The sequence below is a fragment of the Hyla sarda genome, chromosome 1 (assembly GCF_029499605.1).
Source record: "Hyla sarda isolate aHylSar1 chromosome 1, aHylSar1.hap1, whole genome shotgun sequence".
In the NCBI taxonomy this organism is placed as follows: domain Eukaryota; kingdom Metazoa; phylum Chordata; class Amphibia; order Anura; family Hylidae; genus Hyla; species Hyla sarda.
Window position 1 is genome coordinate 147204782 of NC_079189.1, and position 26479 is coordinate 147231260.

General features: G+C 42.0%; 1 protein-coding gene across 4 annotated transcripts in view; it reads right to left on the reverse strand.

Moving 5' to 3' along the window:
- Window positions 1-2381: 2381 nt before the first annotated feature.
- ARHGAP10 (Rho GTPase activating protein 10) overlaps window positions 2382-26479 on the reverse strand; it is a 280920-nt gene continuing 256822 nt past the window's right edge. For 3 of the 4 annotated variants that reach the window (XM_056562829.1, XM_056562831.1, XM_056562832.1), the window contains 3 exons: window positions 21452-21598; window positions 20389-20480; window positions 2382-3145 (listed from right to left, as the gene is read on the reverse strand). In XM_056562829.1, the coding sequence (XP_056418804.1) occupies window positions 3057-3145; window positions 20389-20480; window positions 21452-21598 (328 nt within the window). In that variant the 3' untranslated portion in view covers window positions 2382-3056. Of the gene's footprint in view, window positions 3146-3713; window positions 3803-20388; window positions 20481-21451; window positions 21599-26479 lie in introns of all 4 variants that reach the window. The other variant, XM_056562830.1, reaches the window with a different exon arrangement.

Below are 26479 nucleotides of genomic sequence, written 5' to 3' on the forward strand. Positions count from 1 at the left end.
TGGCCATACTGTAAAGTGGGGTCTGGTAGAGGACGTCCCCGCTCCAGTACTGCCGGACACTTTTTTTTTTACTAGGACCATATGCAGCATGTCCTCATTCCGGCTGCATTAACGGCGTACCATTCATTGGGCCCAGCCAAAAGCAATTATGTTTGTTTGTTCCACCATATGATTGACCAAGTCATCACTGAAATAATAACTAAAATAGGAGGAGGGTGGGGAAGTATGTAGTGTATGTGCTTGGTGTATACTATAACGGTGTGTGATTTCAAATCACACACCGTTCTAATAACAAAAATAAAAAAAAAGGTGGCAAATCGCAGCACCCTGAAATAATAACTAAAATAGGAGGAGGGTGGGGAAGTATGTAGTGTATGTGCTTGGTGTATACTAGATGCAGTCTACTGTTCTGCTTAACACAGTAGGGGTCATGTGGTATTATTGTCCTCCTTATATGAGTCTTAGACATTTATGACATATCCTATTTAAGGGTACGTTCACACGTGCGGATTTGCGGGTTTCCCGATTTGTATTTGAAAGGGGACGGGCCCTTCTCGGCTGTCCGCAACAGATTTTTTTGCGACAGAATTTACGCTGCAGAAAATCCATTGCAAGCCCCATTGAAGTCCGTAGGGTCTGCGGCTGAAAGTCCACCGCGGACAGCCGAGAAGAGCCCGCCCCCTTTCAAATAAGCAGCAGGAAACCCGCAAATAAATCCGCACGTGTGAACGTACCCTAATAATTTTTTTAATTCTTAGCTTTTCAGCAGTTATTGCTCTGCTCTGTATGATCTATTGTACATGAGCTTCACTTTTATACTGTACATTAAAAATGCCCTTCTAATAACAAGTTTGCACCTTCTAAACTCCTGTAATACACAAAATCTAAATTCGTCTGATGTTCCAACCCAGTGATAAATTTGGCAAAAACCATCAGTTATTGGTTTCAGGATCTTAAGATAAATCTACCCCATTATTTCCTGTGTTGAAAGATTACAAATGATTGTAAGACAAAAAATACTAGGGTACCTGTCAGCAGGGTTGCCTGTACCAACCTGCTGCTCCTGGCAATTGTGTGGGTCATGCTGATCACAAGAGTTTTTCTTTTTCTCTTATGTCGAGAGGTTTTGGAGACAAACAACAACAACTAAAACATTATGCAAATGAGTATGTATTGTGCACCAAGCACGTTCTCTAGCCGCTAAGCCCACCCAGCAGGTCCAGCAAGGACGCCTCATATTAATGTGCCTAAACTTCCTCTGCAGTGACGTAGCTATTTGCTGTAAGATCCCGTCCTTGCGCAGTAAAATCTTCACTTAAGCCCCAGACCAAAATGCATAATTTATAATACAGGTACAGTGTCAGTTATGTGTATCTATTATGTATGGGGTATCATAATGAGAATCTTGGAGGAACTTTGAGAGAAAGACAGATGATGTCAGTTTCATGTTTTATACTTCCATCTATTAATAATGATGTATTCAGTTCATGAGGCATATTGTCATATGTACAAGAATATGTCTCAGAACTAGTTTATAAGTGTCATTAAAAGTACCCTGTCAACTGAGCTTGTGTCATTGCCCTTGCCTAGCTAATAATGATCAGTCTGTACACCATCTCAGGAAGGGCATAAAATGGCATATTTTTATGTGGAAACAGCAAGTCAGCCGATAGTATCCATCTCCTCTGCCTCTGGGACTGTGTACAGTATAGTGATCTAGTAAGTGTGGCTTTTATTAAAATTCAATATAGGCTTCAATTACATTGATCACTACTGATCTTAGAAAATGAAATACAAGGTTAATCCTGAGGTTTTCTGCGAACATTATATAGAACACTCAGTACATATACCATTCCTCTTAGGCACCTCTCTATTTCTAGATACTTTTTACAACTGTTGATGTAGATTTATAAAATGTCTAAAAGCCATAATATAGGACTTTTGGAGCTCTGTTTAACATAGTTCTGATGGATTTTTGCAAATCCACACCCATTAAAGAGTTTTCCCAATTTCATACAACAAACAAGCTATATCTGGCTAATGAAATACATAATGCTCACCTCTCCTGGTCCAGAACCGGTACTCTGGTCTGTTCCAGTGCCTCTGTTAACTTTAACTAAAGATATGCTCTCCTGATGATGGTCTACGGTGGGTTGGCAATGTCAGTAGGAATGCAGAGAAAATGCATGGTGTAAAATAGGGCCTCTAGAGCAGACTGGACTGATGGCACTGAATTTGACGAGGTTAAGATGGGTGATTTCAGTCTTGGGCCCATAGTGGTTGCCCAAACTGCCTAAACCACCCATATAATAATAGCTGGTGATAACAATACAATTTATACTGCCAGACACAGTTTTCTTTTAAAAATAGTGGATATTTTTTGTTTTTTATTTAGTTTTTTCTATAAAACACAATATATTAAAAGACCAAATATTTTATTTTAGGATAAAATTAATTTCTGTAGTAAATATACTTTGAAAACAATACAAGTCATTAAGTGAAACCTTAAAAAATAACAAACAACAACCAAATCAGTGACTTTTACAAACGAGAACTTACATAAAAACAAGTATAAAATGTAATTTTTTTCTGAGAGTGATCTTACCTTAATCCTAAACGGAGGACTGTAGCAACATTAAAACTACAAAGGTGAAAAATAATTGCTACATTGTGTCAAACTGGTGCATTCGGTGTGTGTGAGTCATGCAAGTTATGTGTTTTACATTTGTTGCCAAGTAGGCAATACATCACACAATTTATTTACATATAAAATTAGACAAATTCTGTCTTTAGCCAGGAATGAAATTGTAAAATGAGTGACATAAGATTCAAATGCTATGAAAGCTAGCACAGTTCAATACAAGTTTTAAAAAATACAGTTCAGTTTTTATAAATTCAGTTTGGCAATATTGCATGTCCTTTTCTAATGACCTTTTCTTTTACCAGCTTAACGTCTGGCATATGGTTCAGGCAGTCACAATACAAGACAAATAAACACAACTGGAACGGAAATCCATGGATACCATGTACAGCTTCTGTGTGTCACATACATATAGTTAGAGAAACTGAACATAATTCTGCGGAATAAGCCCTCGTCTACCATTCAGCGTTCCCTCCAACCATCCGGGTTCTCTTGAGTTATGTACTATAAATAAGAAAAAAAATAAAATAAGTCACATGTTCTGCATGAATTGTTGAATAGCTTTGTAAACACTGTATTACGGTACACTGATCTTGAGCTGCAGCCTTTATTACAGTCCAAAATTGCAATGGAACCTGCCAAAAACTTGTATGTAGGCAAACCTTAGCTGAGCTCCTGTGGGGAAAGTCAGTTTCAACAAGATCAGATTACTGCAGGAGTGCACCATAAATGAGCTGAGGTGTGCATTTTGCCTCAAAAAGCACCTCTAGCTGACTGCAGGAAGTCAAAATTTTGGCAGTCACCACAGTACTGAGCCCTGTACTGTTCCAGTAATAGAGATCTATATATAGAGTTAATAAGTAGCTTCAGTCCCTGATTTTGCACAGACAAAAAAGGAGCACAATGGTTACATTGCATTCTGAAAGTCTTCAGACCCTTTCACTTTTTTTTTTACATTTTGTTATGTTGAGGCCTTGTGCTAAAATCTAAAAATTTAAGTTTGCTCCCATCAATCTACACTCAATACCCCATAATGAAAATGTCAAAACAGAATTGTACTTAGTTGAAGCACCTTTGGCAGGGATTACAGCCTCCAGTCTTCTTAGGTATGAGGCCACAAGGTTTGCACACCTGGATTTGGGGATTTTCTGTCATTCTTCTCTGCAGATCATAGTTACATAGTTAGTATGGTCAGAAAAAGACACATGTCCATAAAGTTAACCAAGCAAAGGAGGAGACGAATGAAGGGAAGGGTTATGGATGGATAAAGGGTAGGGAATGTGATTCTATAGATGTTCATATATATTAATATTATTTTGTTCTATGAAGCCCTCATCATGAATAAATTCAAAGTTCTTACAGAAAAGACGACTTGTCGCCTCCAGAGATGAAACCTTTTTTCTCCGGCGGTGGGCGTGCCACCTTGTCTTTTGAGGTGGTTTTACCTGGAACAGTTTTTCTCCATATTTTTTGTATGGTCCATTTATATACTTATATGAGTGGATCATATTGCCCCTTAACTGTCTCTTCTCAAGAATAAGCAATTTGAATTATTTTAATCTTTCCTCATAAAAAAAAAATGTTCCATGTACCTTATTAGTTTAGTTGTGCATCATTTTTCCAACTCCAGGGTATCCTGTCCCTGAACCGATGCCCAAAACTGAACAGCATATTCCAGGTGAGGCTGCACGCATATTAAAGCTTAAAGGTTTACTCCGCCCCTAGACATCTTGTCCCCTTTGCAAAGGGTAGGGGATAAGATGTCTGACCATGGGGGTCTCGCCCTGGGGACCCCCGCGCTCTCTCCTGCTACACCCCTGTACATCAGCAGCCTGGAGCTATGTTGGCTGATGACGGGCGAGACAAGGAATGAGGTATCGTGATGTCACGCCCCACCCCCTCAATCCAAGCCTATGGGAGGGGGCGTGATGGCTGCCATGCCCCCTCCCATAGACCATTGAGGGGGCGGGGTGTGATGTCACGAGGGGGCGGGGCCGTGACATCTTGATACTCCGTCCCCTGTATCGCCCTTCATCAGCCACGGAACAAACATAGCTCCAGGCTGCTGATGTACGAGGGTGCAGCAGGAGAGATCGCGGGGTCCCACGCAGCGGGACCCCCACGGTCAGACATCTTATCCCCAATCCTTTGTCTAGGGGATACAATGTCTAAGGGTGGAGTACCCCTTTAATATAATGTCCCTGTCCTGTAAATCCATGCCTGTTTTAATACATGACATTATCCTGCTGACCTTAGAAGCAGCTCCTTTACATTGCATGCTGCTCTGTATGCTATGATCTAAAAATACAGCCATTAAACTATATATCGAGGTGTATAGATAAAAAATTCACTCACCCGGTGTGCATGGAGAGTTGTGGGGACCCCCCTCAACAACTATTCAAGACACCTTTTAGCAAGGGATGCATGTCACACATCATGACTACATCCACACAGACAGGTAGAAGGCGCTGGCAGTCTCAGGATCTAGAAAAGTCTCAACCCAAATATAGACAATGGAATACAAAGAAAAAAACAACACCAGCGCTCAGAGGGTTAATGACTCCTCAAGATAATCAACACTTCTAATGTCCACTTACTTTGTAGTGGGGAGGATTAGAATACTATCACCAGTGACCCCCCCCATCTCCAGGTTACCGCATCAAGTCTTTTTAGTTAATTTACGGTACATTGGATATTGGACCAAATCTACATTATCTACATTAAGCCAGTTCAGATTTTTACATGATGTACTGCATCAACTTCTATTCTTTTGGTAAAGAACACATTCAGTGGTGTAGAATGGGGGCAGGGGCAGTTGCCCCGGGCGCATAAATCTAAGGGGAGCAAAATTTTGCATCCCTAAGAATATACTGTACAGGAGCAGGGAGTCCAGCGGTAAACAGGAATACCAGCTACTGTACTGTGCGCACAGAAGTAGGGACAGTACCGGCTGGACTCCCCACTCCGGAACAGTATAGTGATGCAGGCTTTTACCTCGGATTGTGCCCCTGCAGTTCAGTGTTTATTTAAAGATCTCCCATTTATCATAGGAATCTGATAACTTCTCAGTCTATGACCCAGATTCATCAAACTGTGTGAGAGAAAAAGTGGAAATATTTTTCTATAGCAACCAATCACAGCTCAGCTAACAAGTTGTGATAAAGTAATACCTGGGCTGTGATTGGTTGCTGTGGGGAAATCACCAATTTTTTTCTTTCAATCTGGATCCTAAAATCATCCAACTATAAATTAAGACATTTTCTCCCCTTTGCAGCTTTAGCTGAACTATGACCCCAATCAATGTCTGGATTGTTACAGCCTCTCATTATTACAACTGTACTCGCCTGGGGAGCCCCCTCTATTTGTGTATGCAGCTGACCTATCTCCTAAGAGGTGTTTTAAGGTCCCTAGATTACACCAAATGCAAAAGAGAAGAAGAAACAAACAGCCAGCGCTCGGGAGTTCACAAGCTAATCCACACACAGATGTATATTGACCATATGTAGGATAACTTACTTCACAGTTAGGAGATATGAGTTAAATTAATATCCGCCCCCAGAATTCCCATCAATGTTGGGGTAACAATGTGTAGCGTCCTTCAATCCACCGGGAGTAACATATAACGTATATATCCGGTATTGCATAAGCACCCTCTACTGACTGTGGTAAATGTTTACTGGGCAAATTGGTGTGGTGGTTGGCTGATGAACGAATGTTTCTCGGTCTCCCACAAACACCCAGTGGGTCTTAGGCTAGGTTCAGACTACGGAATTTCTGCCTGCAATTCCACTTTGAAATTGTAGGCAGAATTTCAGCTTAATAAAATAGACATGCTAGTGAATGGGTTTTCCGTTCACCAATTCACAAGTCACAATTTTTTAAGCGGAATTTGTGAATGGAAAATGTCCTTTAAAATTTCGGCCTGATGAATGGCGTTGCTAATTCTTCAGGCGGATCTACTCGTGGAACACACTGCAATCTATTGGGGACTGCAATGTCCAGACGGTCCTAGCGCTGACTGATTCAATCATCGCTGGCCGCACTCGGAATCTCTAGGCAGAAATTTTCCGTCTGGAGATTCTGTAGTCTGAACCTATAGATAGACAAGTAGTGGACGAGCGAAAAAGGAACTCTGAATGGAGCTGCTGGTTCCGTAGCTAAGTGTGATTAATCAAATCCAGAGAAGAGTAGGTTTAAAAGCTGGAAGGTTTATTGCATATCAATAAAAACAATAAAACCAGTGCAGGATAGGATTACGCGTTTCGGGGGAGCCACCCCCTTCTTCAGATCAGCATGTAAACGGTACATACAGTCACTATATAAATAGTTGCAGGAAAAGGGCGCCAGGTACATTGGGGGAGGAGCCAGGCCAAAACTCATGTAGTGTAAATACAATAGAAATACATAGAAATCGCATGTAAATAAACAGAGCAGATGTAAACATCCGGGGTCCAGATGTGAGCAGGCGTGACGTCAGAGGCGGCCGCAGAGAGTGGGCTGCAGTGCCTGTGAATGTGCACGCAAGAGCCGGGAAGCGGCCGTCACGTGACCAAGCTGATCAGCCGGTGGCATTCACGGAGCTGACAGCGCCGCAGAGAGTGACATGAAGTGGATTGGGCATAGAGAAGCAGATGTGCATCGGGTGAAGGAACACAGCGGGGGTAGGCAGCAGAAAACACATATGTTGCAATCAATAGTAGATGGTATTTGTGGAGTATGGGATACTGTGGCTAATAACATGTACTGGGGAAACAATGAGCACAGATGATCACTCCATAAAGTGGGGGATGGCAATGTGACCACAGGGGAGGGCCAGACATCAAGTAAAGAAAGGGGAATAGTACTGATGGTGGCAGGGAATAGTAAATAATGTGGGATGCTACATAGTGCTGGATAAAACATAATATGGTATAGTCAATTAAAGTAATAAAACAATGGTGGATATGCAATGCGTTGGCATATGGTAGAATGTATTTGCCTATAGTGATAACTATCGTAAAATGAATAATATAATAATACATAGTCCATGAATCATCAAAGTAGAAAAAAATATAATATAATAAAGGATAGTCCAAAAATAGTAGTAAGGATGGATAATAATGAGAGATGTGAGTAATAAATATAGATAAAAAAAGATAAAGCATGATATAATGGTCGGTGAAGACAGATGGTATTAAATAGTATATGGTTGATAAGGGGGTAGTGGTACTGGTTGGAGAAATATGTTAGGAATATCAGGCATGGGGTAACTGAATGGGCAGATGATGCCTGCATGAATATTATGTACATAATGACCGTCATGTGGGGATGAATGGGGGTGAACTGGTACGGATGAGGGATAGCAACTGGATTACAGATTGCATTCAATCATTTCATTCAGACCACCAGGGGACAGAGTGCGGAGGGTGTGGATCCAAAAATGTTCCCGTCTCCTGAGGACATCTCAGACCCCTCCACTGAAGGTTCTACTATTTCACCTGCTGACTGAGAACATGAAGTCCCTCTTCTTTGAATTGGAGGGACTCTCTTTTGAGGAGACACAGCACTAGTTGGATGGGTCTTTTTTGAATATTTATCTATCAGAAAACATTATACCTAGGGGTCTCAGGCTTCACCCCCTACCCTCCTTTACTAATGATGACATATTTTGTAATGAATGGGAAAAAGTACTGAAAATTTGTTCCAACACATTACTTAAACTGCTATGGGGCAAACGTAATTCCCTGGTTAGTAATATCTCAGAGAAAATAGACACAAGCATCAACTCCGTGACCAAATACCACCATGTTCCTGAATATAGGGAATGGCACTCCTCTCTCAACAATTAAGTGCACAAGGTTGGAGAGGGATGTCATTTCTAGAAAAATTCTAACTTTCCAGGGATCCACTGACTACCAAACTACTGGTAACTACTGGTAACATTAAATACTGGCTTAAAAATCCCACACCACATAACCCACCCCCACATGGCCACAACACCCCCAACCTGACCAATCGAGGTTCCACACAACAATATGCTCCCAGACAACCCCAATCTCTCAAAGGCGCCCCTCCCATAGGGGACACAAACCTTATACCCATCATGACAGGCCCTACCAGCAATCCAGAACATGTAATGCCTCCACTCACCCCATAAATTCGCCTAAACCATCACCTCGCAGTACCACACAACGATATACCAGTACCAAACCCAGTACGACTGTTCCCACCAGTACGACTGTTCCCAGCAGTTCCAGCAATAATCATCTCACTATCAGGGCTCCAAATCCATACCTCTTATCCCCCCCCCCTTCTGCCACACCCATAGTCCCTACTGCAGCCCCATCTGGGTCCTCCATAGTCCAGTGCCCAGCCACTACGGGCAATCATAAATCCACCATTCCGCTGTCTATCCCCTCTGTTCCCATCTCCCCCACCACTCCTCCCACCCAGGACATCCTAACACAGGACCTGCTAGACCTAATGGGGCAATTATCTGTCCAACTACCTATTCTTCACTCCGGCAGATTTCGCACAGACTCAGACACCATCTTCGATGACTCATTGACCATCGCAACCAACCCAGACACCCCACGATATCAATACACACACTTCGCCTACATCAGACTCCTCTCCCACTAATAACACCACAGTTTTTTATAGGACTCCCTTTAGTTATCAAGACCCCCCCCCCCCCCCCCATTACTTGTAAACCAGAAAGAACTTCCCTCTCTAGAGCAGATTAACATAGCAACCCCCCTCGGGAAAAAAAGAAAAAACGCAGAAAGAGGGGATGCAGAAGAGGAGCCAGCACCAAGGAGAGAAAATAAACTCAAAGAATATTTCAAGATAACACCAAGGAACTAAACACCGTAAAGATCTTCAACTTATCCAAGTATGTACTGGATGAGGTCGAACAGTGGGTGCTTGAAAAGGGACTTTCTTTTTACCCCACATCTAAATCCAACAACTTTGACTTTTTTTTTTTTTAGACCTGAATAGTTCCATACGGAAACTTACAATCAAAAGATTCTTCTGCATAAAAGAATCCAACGGTCTCCCCACCACCACGAAGGGCAACCCAGAATCATCTGTTCTGGCACCACCTCCAGTCACCACCGGGCTGTGCCCCAAGTCAAACTTCTATCCCCTACATGCAAAGGGAAGCTTTATTGATGCTTTTTCTACAACGGTGCAAGCAGACTTCGACAATCTCACTAAGAAAGCCACCAAGAAAAAATATAAATGCAACCTGTCAGTTGTGGAGAGAGCAGCCATCAAATCACTTTCTGACAATCAACTCATTACCATTCATCCAGCCGACAAGGGTGGAGGAATCGTACTTCTCAACAGGGACGACTATATTACTGAGGCCAATAGACTGTTATCTGACACCACCTACTACTCACCCATACCTTAAAACCCCACCAAGGCATTCCAGGATGAGCTCACATCTCTAGTCAATTCCGGTGTATCTCAGGGCTTACTATTAAAGTCTGAGAAGGACTACATTCTCATTACGGAACCAGCTCTCCCACTATTTTATTACCTTCTCAAAACACATAAAAGTACCTCAAACCCCCCGGCCGCCTTATCATATCCGGCATAAACTCTACCTCATCTAATCTCTCCCACTATATAAATCTACTTCTACAGAACCATGTCACAAACCTAAAATCATTCCTGAAAGACACCACAGATTTCATCAAATCCATCCTGGAGGTAGAATGGAAACCAGAATATCTTCTTGTCACCATGGATAAACATCACTGTACACAGTTATCAAACATGAGGCAGGAATCAAAGCCATCTCACATTTCATCTCCAATGATCCGTCAATGCCTACAGCTCAGGTGGACTTCATACTGCAAGGACGTTAAATACATACAATTATTCTGAATTCATGGGTCAACTTTACATGCAGCATACCGGGACCAATATGGGGTCCAAAGTGGCCCCCAGTTTGGCAAACCTATTTATAGGGTTATTCGAGGAAGTCTTTGTATATCCACACCGCCTTTTTTCCAACTGCATTTACTACAGGCGCTACATAAATGACATCTTCATTGTGTGGAAGGGTGACAGGTCCAGCTTTGATAACTTCATCTCACACCTGAATTCTAATGACTGGTCACTGCACTTCACTCTGCATCTGTGTCACTGCATCTATTTACACCAACAATGCCATCTTCCTCGATGTACTGGTATCACATGACGGTCACTCACTCCACACTAAGACATATTTCAAACCCATAGATAGCAACAGCTATCTTGGTTTTGACAGTGGCCACTTCAGAAAGTGGCTGTGCAATGTGCCCTACGGACAGTTCAAGAGGATTAGGAGGAACAGCACTAGGGACGGCAATTTTATCTCCCAAAGCAACATCTTGAAGGCCCGATTCAAGACGAAAGGCTATCCCCGGTCTTTGGTGAAGTCCTCCTATACTACAGCTCTCTCCCTCAGTCAGGACTCCTGCCTACTTCCCAAATCCCGAAAGACCAACCCCACTACCGAATGTACATCCAACTTCATTACCACCTACAGCAGGGAACACAAGGACATCAGGAAAATCTTAACCAAGCATTGGTCAGTCCTCCTACAAGATCCGCATTTAAGGGACACTCTTCCACCTAAACCTTCTCTCACATTCTGTAGGGCCAAGACCCTACGAAATATGATTGATCCCAGTAAACTCAGGTCCATATCACAGCAGTCCAACCCCTCCATACTCCCGGACATTACTGGAAGCTTTAGGTGTGGGCTTACACGCTGCAAATGCTGCCCACACATTACACGCAAATGCCGAGTGTTCTCCTCTTCCGTTACCAGAGAAAACTTTCTGATCAAATCTTTCCTCAAATGTGGATCACAGTACATCATCTATTTACTCCAATGCCCCAGCAAAAAACAATATGTGGGTAGGACCATACGGTGCTTTAGAGAACAAATGAGCAAGCATCGCAGCAACACAACACACGGATTTCTGCTACACAGCGTCTCACGCCACATGACAGAACACCACCAGGGGGATTTTAGTGCTATCCGGGCTACCCCCATTGAATACATCGCCAAGGATGTTAACCAGAGATACAATACCCTCAGGAGATGGGAACATTTTTGGATCCACACCCTCTGCACCCTGTCCCCTGGGGGTCTGAATGAAATTGTAATCCAGTTGCTATCCCTCATCCATACCAGTTCATCCCCATTCATCCCCACATGATGGCCATTATGTACATAATATTCATGCAGGCATCATCTGCCCATTCCATTACCCCATGCCTGATATTCCTAACATATTTCTCCCACTAGTACCACTACCCCCTTATCAACCATATACTATTTAATACCATCTATTTTCACCAACCATTATATCATGCTTTATCTTGTTTTATATATTTATCTATATTTATTACTCAAATCTATCATTATTATCATCCATCCTTACTAATATTTTTGGACTATCCTTTATATTAAATTATTATATTTCCTGCCACCATCAGTACTATTCCCCTTTCTTTACTTGATGTCTGGCCCTCCCCTGTGGCCACATTGCCATCCCCCACTTTATGGAGTGATCATCTGTGCTCATTGTTTCCCCAGTACATGAGTACATGTTATTAGCCACAGTATCCCAAAATCCATCTACTATTGTCTGCAACACATGTGTTTTCTTCTGCCTACACCAGCTGTGTTCCTTCACCCGATGCACATCTGCTTCTCTATGCCCGATCCACTTCATGTCACTCTATGCGGCGCTGTCAGCGCTCCGTGAATGCCACTGGCTGATTGGTCAGCTTGGTCATATGACGGCCGCTCCCTAGCGACTCGTCCGTGGCTACGCTCCCCGGCACTTGCGTGCACATTCGCTGGCACTGCAGCCCACTCTCTGCGACCGCCTCTGACGTCACGCCCGCTCACATCTGGACCCCGGATGTTTACATCTGCGGTCCGGATGTGCAGCTTACTGTAGTTCTACATCAACCTTTGTTTTCAAGCCACAATTTATGAAGAACATTACCATTTCACATGATCTATGTTTAATTATGAATAATCAGGATGCTCTGTTTATTTACATGCGATTTCTATGTATTTCTATTGTATTTGCACTACATGTGTTTTGGCCTGGCTCCTCCCCCAATGTACCTGGTGCCCTTTTCCTGCAACTATTTATAGAGTGACTGTATGTAATGTTTGCACACTGAAGAAGGGGGTGGGTCCCCCGAAACATGTAATCCTATCCTGCACTGGTTTTATTGTTTTTATTGATATGCAATAAACCTTCCAGCTTTTAAACCTACTCTTCTCTGGATTTGATTCATCACACTTAGCGCCATTCAGAGGTCCTTTTTCGCCCGTCCACTACTTGTCTATCTCCAGGAGACGGTTTTCACTGCACCTGCAACCTCAGGCCCAGCAGCGGTTCCGGCTTTCTTTGTAACCCCATATGTGGGTTGACATGCAAGTTGTATACTTGCTCTAAGGTGAGCAGCCACTACATAAGGGGTTAACATACCCCACATCTCTTCCCCTTTTCCCAATTTTCCAACTGTATCACACGAGGCACCCCTCCCGGTCTCTTGTTTTTTCTTCTCTTATTGTAAATTGCACAATACAGCATGATGCTGCCACTACCATTATTCACTGTAGGGATGGTATAAGGCAGGTGATGAGCAGTGCCTGATTTTCTCCACACATGATGCTTAGAATTGAGGCTTAATCTGAATCTTGTTTCTTACAGTCAGATAGTCGTTTAGGTTTTTTTTTTTTTTTTTTGCAAACTCCAGGTTTCACTTTCTTGTGTCTTTTCCTAAAGGGCAGCTTATGACTTAGATTGATTAAGTGCTGCAGCGATGGTTGACTGGTAGTTTCTCCCCTCTGCCCATAGGAGCTCATCCAGAGTAAGAGTAACCATTGGGGTGATTTATTATCTTTCTTACAGAGGTCCTTCTCCTCACTGTGCTTTCGGGAATTTTCAGTGAACAGAATTTCTGTACCTTCACTAGATCTGTGCCTCCACATAATCTTGTCTCTGAGCTGTACTGACTGTTCTTTCCACTCATAAGTTTTTTTTTTCTATGATATGCATTGTCAGATGTGAGACCTTATAGACAGGGGATATGTATTTCCAAATCATGTCCAGTGTTCAGAATTTACCACAGATGACTCCAATCATTGTGTAGAAACATCTTAGAGATAACCAAGTAAAAAAAGACCCTAAAGCTAAATTTCAAGTGTCATAGTAAAGGGTCCAAATAATTATGTTCACATGAAATTTTAGCTTTTAATCAATTTCCAAAAATTAGTAAAATTCCGTTTTCACTTTGCCATTGTCGGGCACTGAATTTATTTATTTTAATTACAAGGCCTCACCATAAACTGTGAAAAAAGTGAAAGTGTCTTAAAAGTTTCAGAATGCATCGTATATAGTAACTATTGTGCTTTGCTATGGGAGGTGGCAAATTGGGGACTACTTGAGGCTAGCACCTTAAAGCCATGTTCACATGATGGACACTCCGCAGCAGAGTCCTATAGATTTCAATGGGATTATGCTGCACTGTTCACATTGCAGAATTTCTGTGCCAGATGTCTCTGGTATGGAAATTTAGATTATGTCCGCAGAAAGAAGAGTCATGTCTATTCTTTCTGCAAAGTCTGCACTGAAATGCACTGCCGTCTATGAGACCGTGCATTTCTGAGCAGTCCTAGCGCCAGCATGTTCTGCTGGCACTCTGCTGTTGGTGGAATGTCTTTCTATGCGGACATTCCACCATGTGACATAGCATAAAGATTACTATATAGGTGACATTTCTGAAGGTGTGACCAGAGGATTTTCAGATGGTATTACCAGAAGTTTCAATTGTAGGTCTTATATAAGAACACACTTTTCAAGAGAAAACGTACATGGTACTATGAAAAAGTATTTGTCCCTTTCCTAATTTCCTTTTATTTTTTTTGCACATTTGTCACACTTAAATGTTTCAAATCATTAGTATTTCATTTATTATGAACAAAAAAAAGCTATTCAAACTTTCATGGCCCTATGTAAAAAAGTAATTGCCCCCTTGTTAAATCAGAAACTTACTTTGGTTTACCACATTGTTTCGAAAGCGAAGTGCACTTTCACTAGTCACACCCAGGCCTGATTATTGATAATTGAAATAGAACCTGTCTGACAAAGTGAAGTCGGGCAAATGATCGCAAAAAAAAATAAAAATCCCCCAACCATCATACCGTGAGCCCAAGAAATTCAGAAACAAAGTAACATCTATCAGTCTGAAAATGGTTACAAAGCCATTTCTAAAGCTCTGGAACTCAAACTATGGTGAGAGCATTGTCCACAAATTGAGAAGATATGGAACAATGGTGAACCTCCCCAGAAGTGGCCGGTCTACCCAAATTACCCCAAGAGTGCAGTGAAAACTCATCCAGGTGGTCAAAAGAGAGCCCACAACAACATCTAAAGACCTGTGGGCCTCACTTGCCACAATTAAAGGGGTACTCCGGTGAAATTTTTTCTCAAATCAACTGGTGCCAGAAAGTTAAACAGATTTGTTAATTATTTCTATTTAAAGATCCTTCCAGTACTTATCAGCTTCTGTATGCTCCAGAGGAAGTTGAGTTGTTATTTTCTGTCTGACCACAGTGCTTTCTGCTGACACCTCTGTCTGTGTCAGGAACTGCCCACGGATTTACTCCTACTCTGGACAGTTCCTGACATGGACAGAGGTGTCAGCAAAGAGCACTGTGGTCAGACTGAAAAGAACTTCACAAATTCCTTTGGAGCATACAGGAACTGATAAGTACTGGAAGGATTAAGATTTTTTTAACAGAAGTAATTTACGAAACTGTTTAAGGCTGCATTCACATGACGTTTCTTACATACGGGGATCGGATCCGGCTGGGAGATGGGAAAACCGTGCGCTCCCGTATGCCAGCTGGACCTGGTCCCCATCTCATTCATTTTAATGAGCCTGACTAGAGTCAGATAGTGACTCCGGTCTGCTAATTTTTACTCATTATCTGGTTTTGTGACCGCACTTAAAACCGTAGTATAATGCGGTTTTTAGTCCAGTTACAAAACTGGATACAGTGCAAAAATGAGCCGACCGGAGTCACAATCTGACACTGGTCGGCTCATTAAAATGAACAAGATGGGGGCCGGCTGGGATACGGGAACACCCAGTTTTTCCATCTTCCAGCCGGATCCGATCCCCGTATGTAAGAAGCGTGATGTGAATGCAGCCTAACTGTCTAGCACCAGTTGATTTGAAAAACAATAAAAATAATAATAATAATGTTTTCCACTGGAGTACCCCTTTAAGGTCAGTATGGGAGATTTATCAAAATCTATATAGAGGAAAAGTGGTGGAGTTGCCTATAGCAACCAGTCAGATCACTACTTTCATTTTTAAAATGTCCTCTGAAACATGAAAGAAACTATATGGTTGGTTGCTGTGGGCAACTGCATCACGTTTTCTCTACACTGGTTTTCATAAATCTCCCCCAGTGTTCATGACTCAATCATAAGGAAGGTACTGGGTAAAAAATGGCACCCATGGAGTTAAAAGCTGAAATCAATGCTGATCAAAAAGAACATAAAGGCTCATCTCACTTTTGTAAAAAAAAAATCGAGATGATCCATACTTTTGGAAAAACATTTTGTGGCAAGACAAAGGCTGACCTTTTTGAAAGGTGTTAGTCATGTTACATCTGGAGTAACAGTAAGGCTGGGTTTCCACAACGGAATCTCCGGCCGGACAAAATATGTCTTCTGATTCTGAGTGTGACCACACAGACATTGCCACAATGTTTGCTAAGTGGATTCCTCCTAAATAATGGACAAGACCATTCTTTTGGTGGCGGAATTTCAGCAGTGGAACATCTGTCCCTGAAATTCCAATGTGTGCACTGTGCAGTGGAATCCCATTGCTAGCAATGGGATTCTGCTGCACCGGAATCTCCAACCCAAATTCCTGTCGGAAATTTGGTAGTGTGAATCTAGCCCAACAGTTAACAGTCACACATCAGCAAGCTGACTTCTGACTGGCTTAGAAACAAAATAAAATGAAAGTTTTGGAGTGGCCTAGCCAAGGTGCGGACTTAAAACAGATTAAGCTAGTAAAGCATTACCTTAAAAGGGCAACGTAGCTGAATTAAAACAGTTCTGCAAAGAAGAGTGGGACAAAATTCCTCTATAGCAATGTGAAAGACTCATTGCCAGTTATCCCAAGTGCTTGAGTGCAGTTGTTGCTGCTGAGGGTGGCACAGCATGTTAGTAGGTTTAGGGGGCAATTTCTTTCCCAAATGGGGCGATGAAGGTTTGATATTTTATTTATTATGGAAAAAAATAAAAACTAACTTAAAAACTGCATTTTGTGTTTACTTGGGTTACCTTTATTTAAGAATATTTTTTGTTTGATGATATAAAACATTAAAGTGTGACAAATTTCCAAACCAAAACCAAGGGGCAAATACTTTTTCCACAACACTGTATACATGTGACTCTTTTTAAATTCACCATAACAGGAATCTGTCAGCTCTAGCTCAAGTGTCAAGGAGGTTGTGTGAGCCAGAGCACAGAGGAGGCCAGAGGAAGCGGGAAGACTGCAAAACAAGGCTTGTAGCCGTCACTCTGCTCAGCTTCGGCTGTGCGATTCACTCTCCCTTCTCATGCCAGAGGCCGGCGAATTTTAAAGAGGATTCAATAAAAGTTACTTTTTATGGTGAGTGCTAAAACAATTTTTCTACTTTTTTGTAACTAATGTAATGCAGGCTTGGAAAATAAGAAAATGATAAAACAAACTAGCACATAGTTTACCAACATTCAGATATGGCCTAATGATGAAGGTCTCTACTATTGGTGATAAATAGGAATTCTGAGATAATCATAGAACACTATTTACCAATCAACTGAAAGTAATGCTCCTCTGGTTAATAATGAAAGCTCTTCTCATTTACTTTGGTCTCCATGTAAAGTACTTTTAAGTGCAGTACAATTTGTAACAGTAGTATATATCTCTTTAAAATGAAGCAGAATAAAAACCTTCCTTTTAATTGATTACAAGGTATAGAGCTCTTATTAGCATCAACTCTCAAAACAGAGCCATAATAGAGCAATCCATGGAACCCTCTAAAACACTAATGGATTGCAATCTGTGCATTATCTACAGATTAAAATACATAGATTTGGAACAAAAAGAGGAAAAAAACGCTATTCCAGTAACTGCAATATAAAAAGTGCTATGTTAGTTGAAGGGCATGAATTTTTCTGAAAGTTCAAAACCGAAAGCTAAAACAAGAGCTTCGGCAGTAACTATGGGATAGTTCTGGGAGAATTCTATCCAGTCCATTACTATCTTTCAAGTTCAATTACAACTATAGAGGGCTTTTTTTTTTTTTTTTATTAACTTCAGGGTACTTCAGTTTCTTCTTCTATACCAAATAATTTAGATTATGAGTGCTAGTATTAAACAAAGAACATTTAAGAAGATATCCAGGACAAAAACGCATCCCCTGCAGGATAGGGGATAAGTAGCTGATTGTGGGGGTCTAACCGCTGGGACCCCCCCCCCTCGCCATCTCCTGTATATAAAATTATTTTTATTTTACACTTTTTGGGGGTAAAATAGGGAAAATGGGACAACTTACGTTTTAATTGGGGGAGGGTGTTTTTCAATTTTTTTTACTTAATTTTTTAACTTTTTTTTACTTTTATTTTTACACTCTTATAGTCCCCATAGGGGACTATTTATAGCAATCACTCGATTGCTAATCCTGTTCAGTGCTATGTATAGGACATAGCACTGATCAGGATTATCGGTCATCTTCTGCTCTGGTCTGCGGGAAGGCAGATCAGAGCAGAAGACTCCTGGAAGACAGAGGAGGCAGGTGAGGGGACTTCCGTCTGCCGTGCAGGATGATCGGATCGCCGCGGCAGCGCTGCGGGCGATCCGATCATCCTGTTAAGTGATCGCGATGCTGCAGATGCCGTGATCTGTATTGATCACAACATCTGAGGGGGTTTAATGGCGGACATCCGCGGGATCGCGGGTGTCCGCCGTTACACGCGGGTCCCTGGCTGCGATCCACAGCCGGGACCTGCCGTGCATGATGCCGGCATCGCTCCGATGCCCGCGGTTATGCTCAGGACGTAAATGTACGTCCTGGTGCGTTAAGTACCACATCACCAGGACGTACATTTACGTCCTGCGTCGTTAAGGGGTTAAAGGGGTACTCCGGTGGAAAACTATTTTTTTTTCTAATCAAATGATGCCAGAAAGTTAAACAGATTTGTAAATTACTTCTATTTAAAAATCTTAATCTTTCCAGTACTTATCAGCTGCTTTTTGCTGCAGAGGAAGTTGTATAGTTATTTTCGGTCTGATCACAGTGCTCTCTACTGACACCTCTGCCCATGTCAGGAACTGTCCAGAGCAGGAAAGGTTTAGTATGAGGATGTGTTCCTGCTCTGGACAGTTCCTGATACAGACAGAGGTGGATCTTTTTGGTACCAGTTGATTTAAAAAACAAAATGTTTTCCACCGGAGTTCCCCTTTAAATGTGTGCTTCACCTAGTGAATGCAAAGTATCCCCCCCCCCCCCCCCCCAGAGAAAAGGGAGTCCGTTCTCTGAAGCTACCTATTGGAGGTAGTGTTTCTGAAAGTCAATGCTTGGCCTCTTCAAAGAGTCTTGAAACAATGGTGGGGATTATTAGCAAAGCCATAATCCCCTCCGATGGGAAAAGTTACCCTGTAGACAGCTGTTCTTAAGTTCTTGTCCACCATCACTGTCAGTACAGAGCAGTAGGCTGGCTGGCTAGCAGACAGGCCTTCATCAGAGGAATTAAGCGGTAAAGTTTCTTCCTGGACAAGCCCTTTAAGGAAAGGGTCCGAGCACTAACTTGCGGGGACACTATCTCTGGTAGGTGGCACCAGAAAGGAAGGTAAGGGGTTACTTAGCATATTTATTTTTCAGTGAAACATTGCCTGCAAGACCAACACACAATTTGGTTGGCTCCTAAGGGAGAAACGTTATTCGTTCAGGCCCCTGAGCTAGAGGATGGGATGCAGATATGTGCATAGAACTTTGGGTTTGGGTTAGGCCTTAAGCTCAAAGGGGTATTCCAGTGAAAAAAAAATGTTTCATATCAACTGGCTCCAGACAGATTTGTAAATTACTTCTATTAAAAATATTAATACTACCAGTACTTTTCAGCTGCTGAAGTTGAGTTGTTCTTTTCTGTCTGACAACAGTACTTTTTGCTGGCACCTTTGTCTGTCTCAGGAACTGTCCAAAGTAGGAGCAAATCCCCATAGCAAACCTCTCCTGCTCTGGACAGTTCCTGAGACAGACAAAAGTGTCAGCAGAGAGCACTGTTTTCAGACAGAAAAGAACAACTCAATGTCAGCAGCTGATAAGTACTGGTAGGATTAAGTTTTTGTTAATAGAAGTAATTTACAAATATGTTTAACTTTCTGGAGCCAGTTGATAGGAAAACATTTTTTTTCCACTAGAATACCCCTTTAATGTGAATGTCAACATTATAAAGTTGCTTTGTAGTGGTCAGAGCTCTGCTTTTCTAAGAGCAGCAAAACCACTGCACAGCCAAATGTTAAACATCTGTCTGTCTGTCACCATAAATGGGAACTTACTGGGCACGATTCCATTCACCAGCAAAAGCTGTCACAATGCTGAACTCACTGGACAGCTGTTTGATCTTTTGGGGTACACAATCCTAAAACTTACAAAGTATAGGATAACTTACCATCTTCAAAAATTTCCCCTATTTCAAATGATAACTCTGAGTTGTGTTCGGCTTCACATGGATATACAGCTTTTGCCTTTCTTCCAGACATGCTACAACAGAAACATTAGTAGAAATTAGGTGGATAAAACATGAAATGAAACAGGAACAACTTGGGGGGTTTGGGGAGAGATTGTTATAATGAGAACACTACCAGCTATGTGATCTCAGGCAGAAGGATGTTATGAGATGTATGTCATCTCATACCATCCTGCAACTGTACGGGATGATGGGGGTTATATTACAGAATTCTTTTTAATCGGTCATTACAAAAATAAGAAAACCCCTAAACTCAGGGCACCCTACAATTTCAGGGTTTTTTAAAAGGCCTTATTGTTTGGGGAGGTTAAAGGTCCACTTTAAAATCTTTGCTATTATAACTACAGGGCAGCAGCGTATAACAATTAGAACTAACCTGTTAAGTCACGTGACAGTAAGTTAGCCCTAAACCATGATCTGGTTTAAAGGCAACCAGCTGATACTTGGACAATTTAAAGGGAACCTGATATTTTCATGCTGCCTTAATCATAGGGTGATCTCCGGTGGCTTCTTCCTGCCCCACCAGCCTTGGTTGATAGATCCTGTTTGGATATAACAAGAGATCTATCAACGAAGGCTGGTGAGAAGATGCCACCAAGGATCACTCAAACTCAAGATTAAGGCAGCATGAAAGTAATGACAGGTTTCATTTAAGTAGTTAGAAAGCAAAATAACCCCCAAACATAGCATAATCAAGGTAAAAAATCTACTTATTCAGATTTAAAAACATGTAATATGGTTTATTTATAGACTAAGGTTATAGAAATGCATAAACATCCCATTGTATGACATTGTATTATGGAAACCAGCAATGAAAATGTAATGTAAATGCCATATTACTGTAGTCAATTACAAAATAAGACAAGCCTTAACATACAGGACAATCAGCCTCTCATAAATGAGGCTGTGAACAATTGCAAGGATTATCCTCTGTTAGCCGCTAAAAACAAGAAAGTAATAAGCAGCATTACATGTCTCCGTATACCTCTCTGAAGGGAGATCTGGAGCCAGTGCAGTAGATCCTTCAGTGTCTGCAGATGGTTCAGGCATCTCTACAAAGGTAGGTTCACATGATTCTGCCGAAGGTTCACTATTCATCCATGATAGCAGCGGACAGGGAGTCCCGGGTGGCCTGGTTACATTAAAAGAATTAATCTTTGCTGTCGCAAATATTGGGAATTATTTCACCAACATTCTATTTCAGCTCTTTAAAGGTAGTATTGCTGGTAGAGAAGCAGAGCTGCCTAGCTGAATTTTTCCCACAAAGAGTTTCCATGGTATTTAAAATGTAAGCTCAACATTTAAAACTTCCAAAATACACATCACAGCGATTTACTGGAGATAGATTAGTAAGTGATCTGGTTTTAAATACCTGCGAATGTGGTTCGACCTAAACTTGACATTTACTCTGCGTATTGATTTATACTGACATCTAAATTATACACCAGACCGAGATCACTTTATAGAAAATAAATATTGCCTTACCAAGTAAATACACTGTTTAGCTTTTAATAACTTCTGGAAATTCAATGGTTATCTTTCTGCTACACAATATGAGTAGTAGTTTGTACCTACCATCCGCCTCTACTACCTGAGTAATGAAAATCCAGTGCCTAACAGTGTAAAAGCCATGACCGTATATGTATTTCTGCCATAGTCTGACACCATGTCTGTCTCATAGGCCTAATAAAATAAATCTCTTATGTTGGTATAATAGGACATATAAAGAGAAAGCTACATATACATTGCTGCTCAGACCTAAGTAGAGTAAATTGGAGTAGAATGTGTTTTATTTTGTGGTCAATGCTATGTGGCCTGAGCAATTGTGTGTAGACGTTATTTCTGTGCTGACTATATAATTCTGGGGAAGGGTATACTAGAAGGTCTATAATCTCCCGGCCTGGTTTGTTGACACAATTACTAGTTAGAACATCCATTTTGGGCTTGTGTAAAGAAATAGCTTCTATACAACCAACTAAATGTATATTGGAACAGAGGTTGTAATGGAGGATATATTGAAAATGAGAGGCTTTTGTGAAAACCTATGCACAAGAATAAATGTAATAGAATTTATAAGACATAAGCAACTAAATCTAGAACACTGGGGGAATTTAATATTACTGCCACCCAGTAAGTCTCCCACTTCATTTATCAACAGATCTAGGATCTATGAGACGTTCTGTTGGGGATTAGGTGTTAGGGATTTAAATATTTCACTGTTAATTCAACAAACTTTGCATGAATCTATAGTACTACTGGATGTAAGAAATGTTGCAATGTTTCAGAGATGGGCTGGCGGCTCAGTGAGGGATAAGTTGCATGCTCATCATACAAGTCTATGGAGAGGTAAGGGACACGGAAGGAGATGGAGGGGAAGTAATTGGAGAGAGCCAGAAGCAAAGAGACTGAAAAGGACAAGTATGGAGAGTGGTGTGCCATATTAGCTAACTTCTATACTGGACTCATAATTGTATATTGTTTAGTCACATCTGTTTTAGGGTACCCCATTATCCTAATAGGACTCTACTAGAGACCCTAGATTAAGTCCTGTCTGGGATCGTAACATACCTGCCTAGTATTGAAGATTTGCCCTTTTGCTCTGATGTACTCACAGTCCAGAGAGAAATTTAGTGAAATAACTATGTCTGAATGTGATTACTCTCTAGGCTGTAAGTGACGTGACAGCACACGAGCAGTTCTTCAATACAAAGCAGTTCTGTCATCATCCCCCCTTCATCATCACCGCCTGTCATCATCCCCCTTCATCATCACCGCCTGTCATCATCCCCCTGTCATCATCCCAATGTCATCATCCCAATGTCATCATCCCAATGTCATCATCCCAATGTCATCATCCCAATGTCATCATCCCAATGTCATCATCCCAATGTCATCATCCCACACCCCCCCTTCATCATCATTGCCTGTCATCATCCCCCCTTCATCATCACCGCCTGTCATCATCCCCCTGTCATCATCCCAATGTCATCATCCCAATGTCATCATCCCACACCCCCCCTTCATCATCACTGCCTGTCATCATCCCCCCTTCATCATCACCGCCTGTCATCATCCCAATGTCATCATCCCACACCCCCCCTTCATCATCACTGCCTGTCATCATCCCCCCTTCATCATCCCCCTTCATCATCACCGCCTGTCATCATCCCAATGTCATCATCCCACACCCCCCCTTCATCATCACTGCCTGTCATCATCCCCCCTTCATCATCACCGCCTGTCATCATCCCAATGTCATCATCCCACACCCCCCCTTCATCATCACTGCCTGTCATCATCCCCGTCATCATCCCACACAGCCCTTCATCATCACCGCCTGTCATCATCCCCCCCTTCATCATTACCCTGTCATCATCCCCCCTTCATCATCACCGCCTGACATCGTCTGGATGATGACGAAAACCGCAGTGGTCTTCAACCTGCGGACCTCCAGATGTTTCAAAACTACAACTCTCAGCATGATGATGTCTGTCTGGGCATGCTGGGAGCTGTAGTTTTGAAACATCTGGAGGTCCGCAGGTTGAAGACTACTGAGGGCAGAGAGTTCACTTCAGTATAACCCGGGGGGGGGGGGGGGTTTCAGCACGAAAAATCATGCTGAAAAACTTGGCTTATACTCAAGTATATACGGTAATAGAAAAGAAGGAGGAACTGCGGGAAGAATTAGAAGTGCTCCTAGAATGGAGACACACCACGATTGCACCAAAACAATTAAATGTTAAATTTTTCTGGAACTCTGCAATTTTTCTGGAAAATTATAATTACATTGAGAAAGGTTCTCCTATTTAATTCAGGGTATATGTAACTACAAATAAATTGACTAGGCGCCGTGCTGCCAGCCATAACGGGTAAGTGTGAGAGCACCGTGGGACCCCGTCTGGACTGGGGAGATCTCGCTGTGCTTCAGTGTATCCAGTCCTAATGTACTGTTACCTCATAGAGATACATAGTATCCAGCAACTAACAAGTCTTCATAGAAGATAACCTGACTATTTGGACATAATCAATACTTTACCTTCCACTTTGTACTATACCATTGGGTTATGGACCATAAACAATAATATTTGACTATAAATATCATATGCAACTTTTACAGTAGCTGCATATGGATGCCACCAAGTACTAGAAACTATTCAAAACAGTCAATTTATATCTTGAACATTTTTCTTGTACTAATATTTTTACCATTCATCTTATGAGTGCATCTGCAAGAGCCCTGCAGTCGACACTCATCGTAATATTAGGGCTGGGCGGTATGGCCAAATATATAACTGTATTCCCCACCACCAACCCCCCTTCCCCCAAAATTAATTATCAGCCCAGCGCTGCACTGTCCCCATCGGGGTACTACTCACGTCACCCGCAAGCGCTGCTCTCCTTGTCCTCCTGTTTGTTGCGGCCGCCGGCGCGGACACTCTCTATACTGTGCGGTATCCCTATGCCCGGGCTGCAAAAGGTACGATGGCAGCTGTCAGCCTATCACTGGCCGTAGTGATGTTCCGCCTCGGCCGGTGATAGGCTGAGCCCACTGTCATGCAAGAAGCCGGCTTCTTACATGACAGTGGGCTCAACCTATCACCGGCCGAGGCGGAAGATCGCTGCGGCCGGTGATAGGCTGACGGCTGTCCGATGTTCCATTCCCTGGGAAACAAGTCCGGACCGACGGGGAAAGTTAGTTTAAGTTTATTCTGTTTACCTTTTGCAGCCCGGGCATAGGGATACAGTATAGAGCAGTGGTTTGCAATCTGCGGACCTCCAGATGTTGTAAAACTACAACTACCAGCTTGCCCGGACAGCCGTTGGCTGTCCGTGCATGCTGGGAGTTGTAGCTTTGCAACTTCTGGAGGTTGAAGACCACTGGTATAGAGTGTAAGCGCCGGCGGCCGCAACAAATAGGAGGACCAGGAAGGCAGCGCTTGCGGGTGACCTATATGAGTAGTAGCGCTGGGCTGATAATTAATTGGGGGGGGGGGTAGAACAGTGCTCGCAGGTCACATATGATTAGTTCCCAGATGTGGGGACAGCGCAGCGCTAGGCTGATAATTCATTCATTCCTGAGGGGGAGGGGCCAAATCAGTATTGCGGTATGGGTTAAAATTCATATGGTTCAGCACAAAAATATTCGGTATGAACCGGTATACCGCCCGGCCCTATGTAATATTGTATTATATTTTAAGTTTTTTAATGTTTTTTCATTTTAATCCTCTATCTGACTGATTCACTATCACTAATATCAATCATACTATCTAAACACACAATATTAGTGTACTATTCAAGACCAGACTTGAGGATAGTGTTTCCTCTTATTACATTGATAAATCTGCCTCACTGTACTCCATCTTTCTCACATACTGTATTTTACAGCCAGCAGTCTCTGCTAGTGATTGACAGGCTAGAATTGAAGGTTACACAATGAAAACGTGCAGACAAATATTTTTATGGTAACTTTTAATTACATCCTACAGGACATCCTCCCCTCTAGTTACCACAATACTTCTGCTATGTAATTGTTTCATAATAACACATTGAGCCCCCTGATATCAATGAGCTTTCAATTGCTGAAAAGCAGCAAATAACTAGTATGTGAAGGGATGAGACGAGCCAGAAAGAAGCATTTTAGTAAGGGATTAGGTGGGTTGTAAAGCATTGCATTACAAGTAATAACCCTTCCTCCACTTTTAGGAAGAGATAGGTAACCAATTACTGTAAAAAAAAAGATTTAAGTGGATATCTGGATTGTAACCAAGGCAACGGCAAGAAAGAGTAGTTCAATCTTGAGAGCTTCAGAGAGGGTTACAAGCTTCTATGTAAAAACAGCGGTCAAAATCTGATACAGATCAACGGACACCTTTTACCAGGAACCCGACTATCATCTTCATTAATTCTTCTGATAATCAAGGTGGACTCTACTGTATCGATATTAAAGGTGAAGGGAAAAACCTGTATAGTTCATCTCACTGTGGACTTAATGGCAGGGAACGTATATTGAATG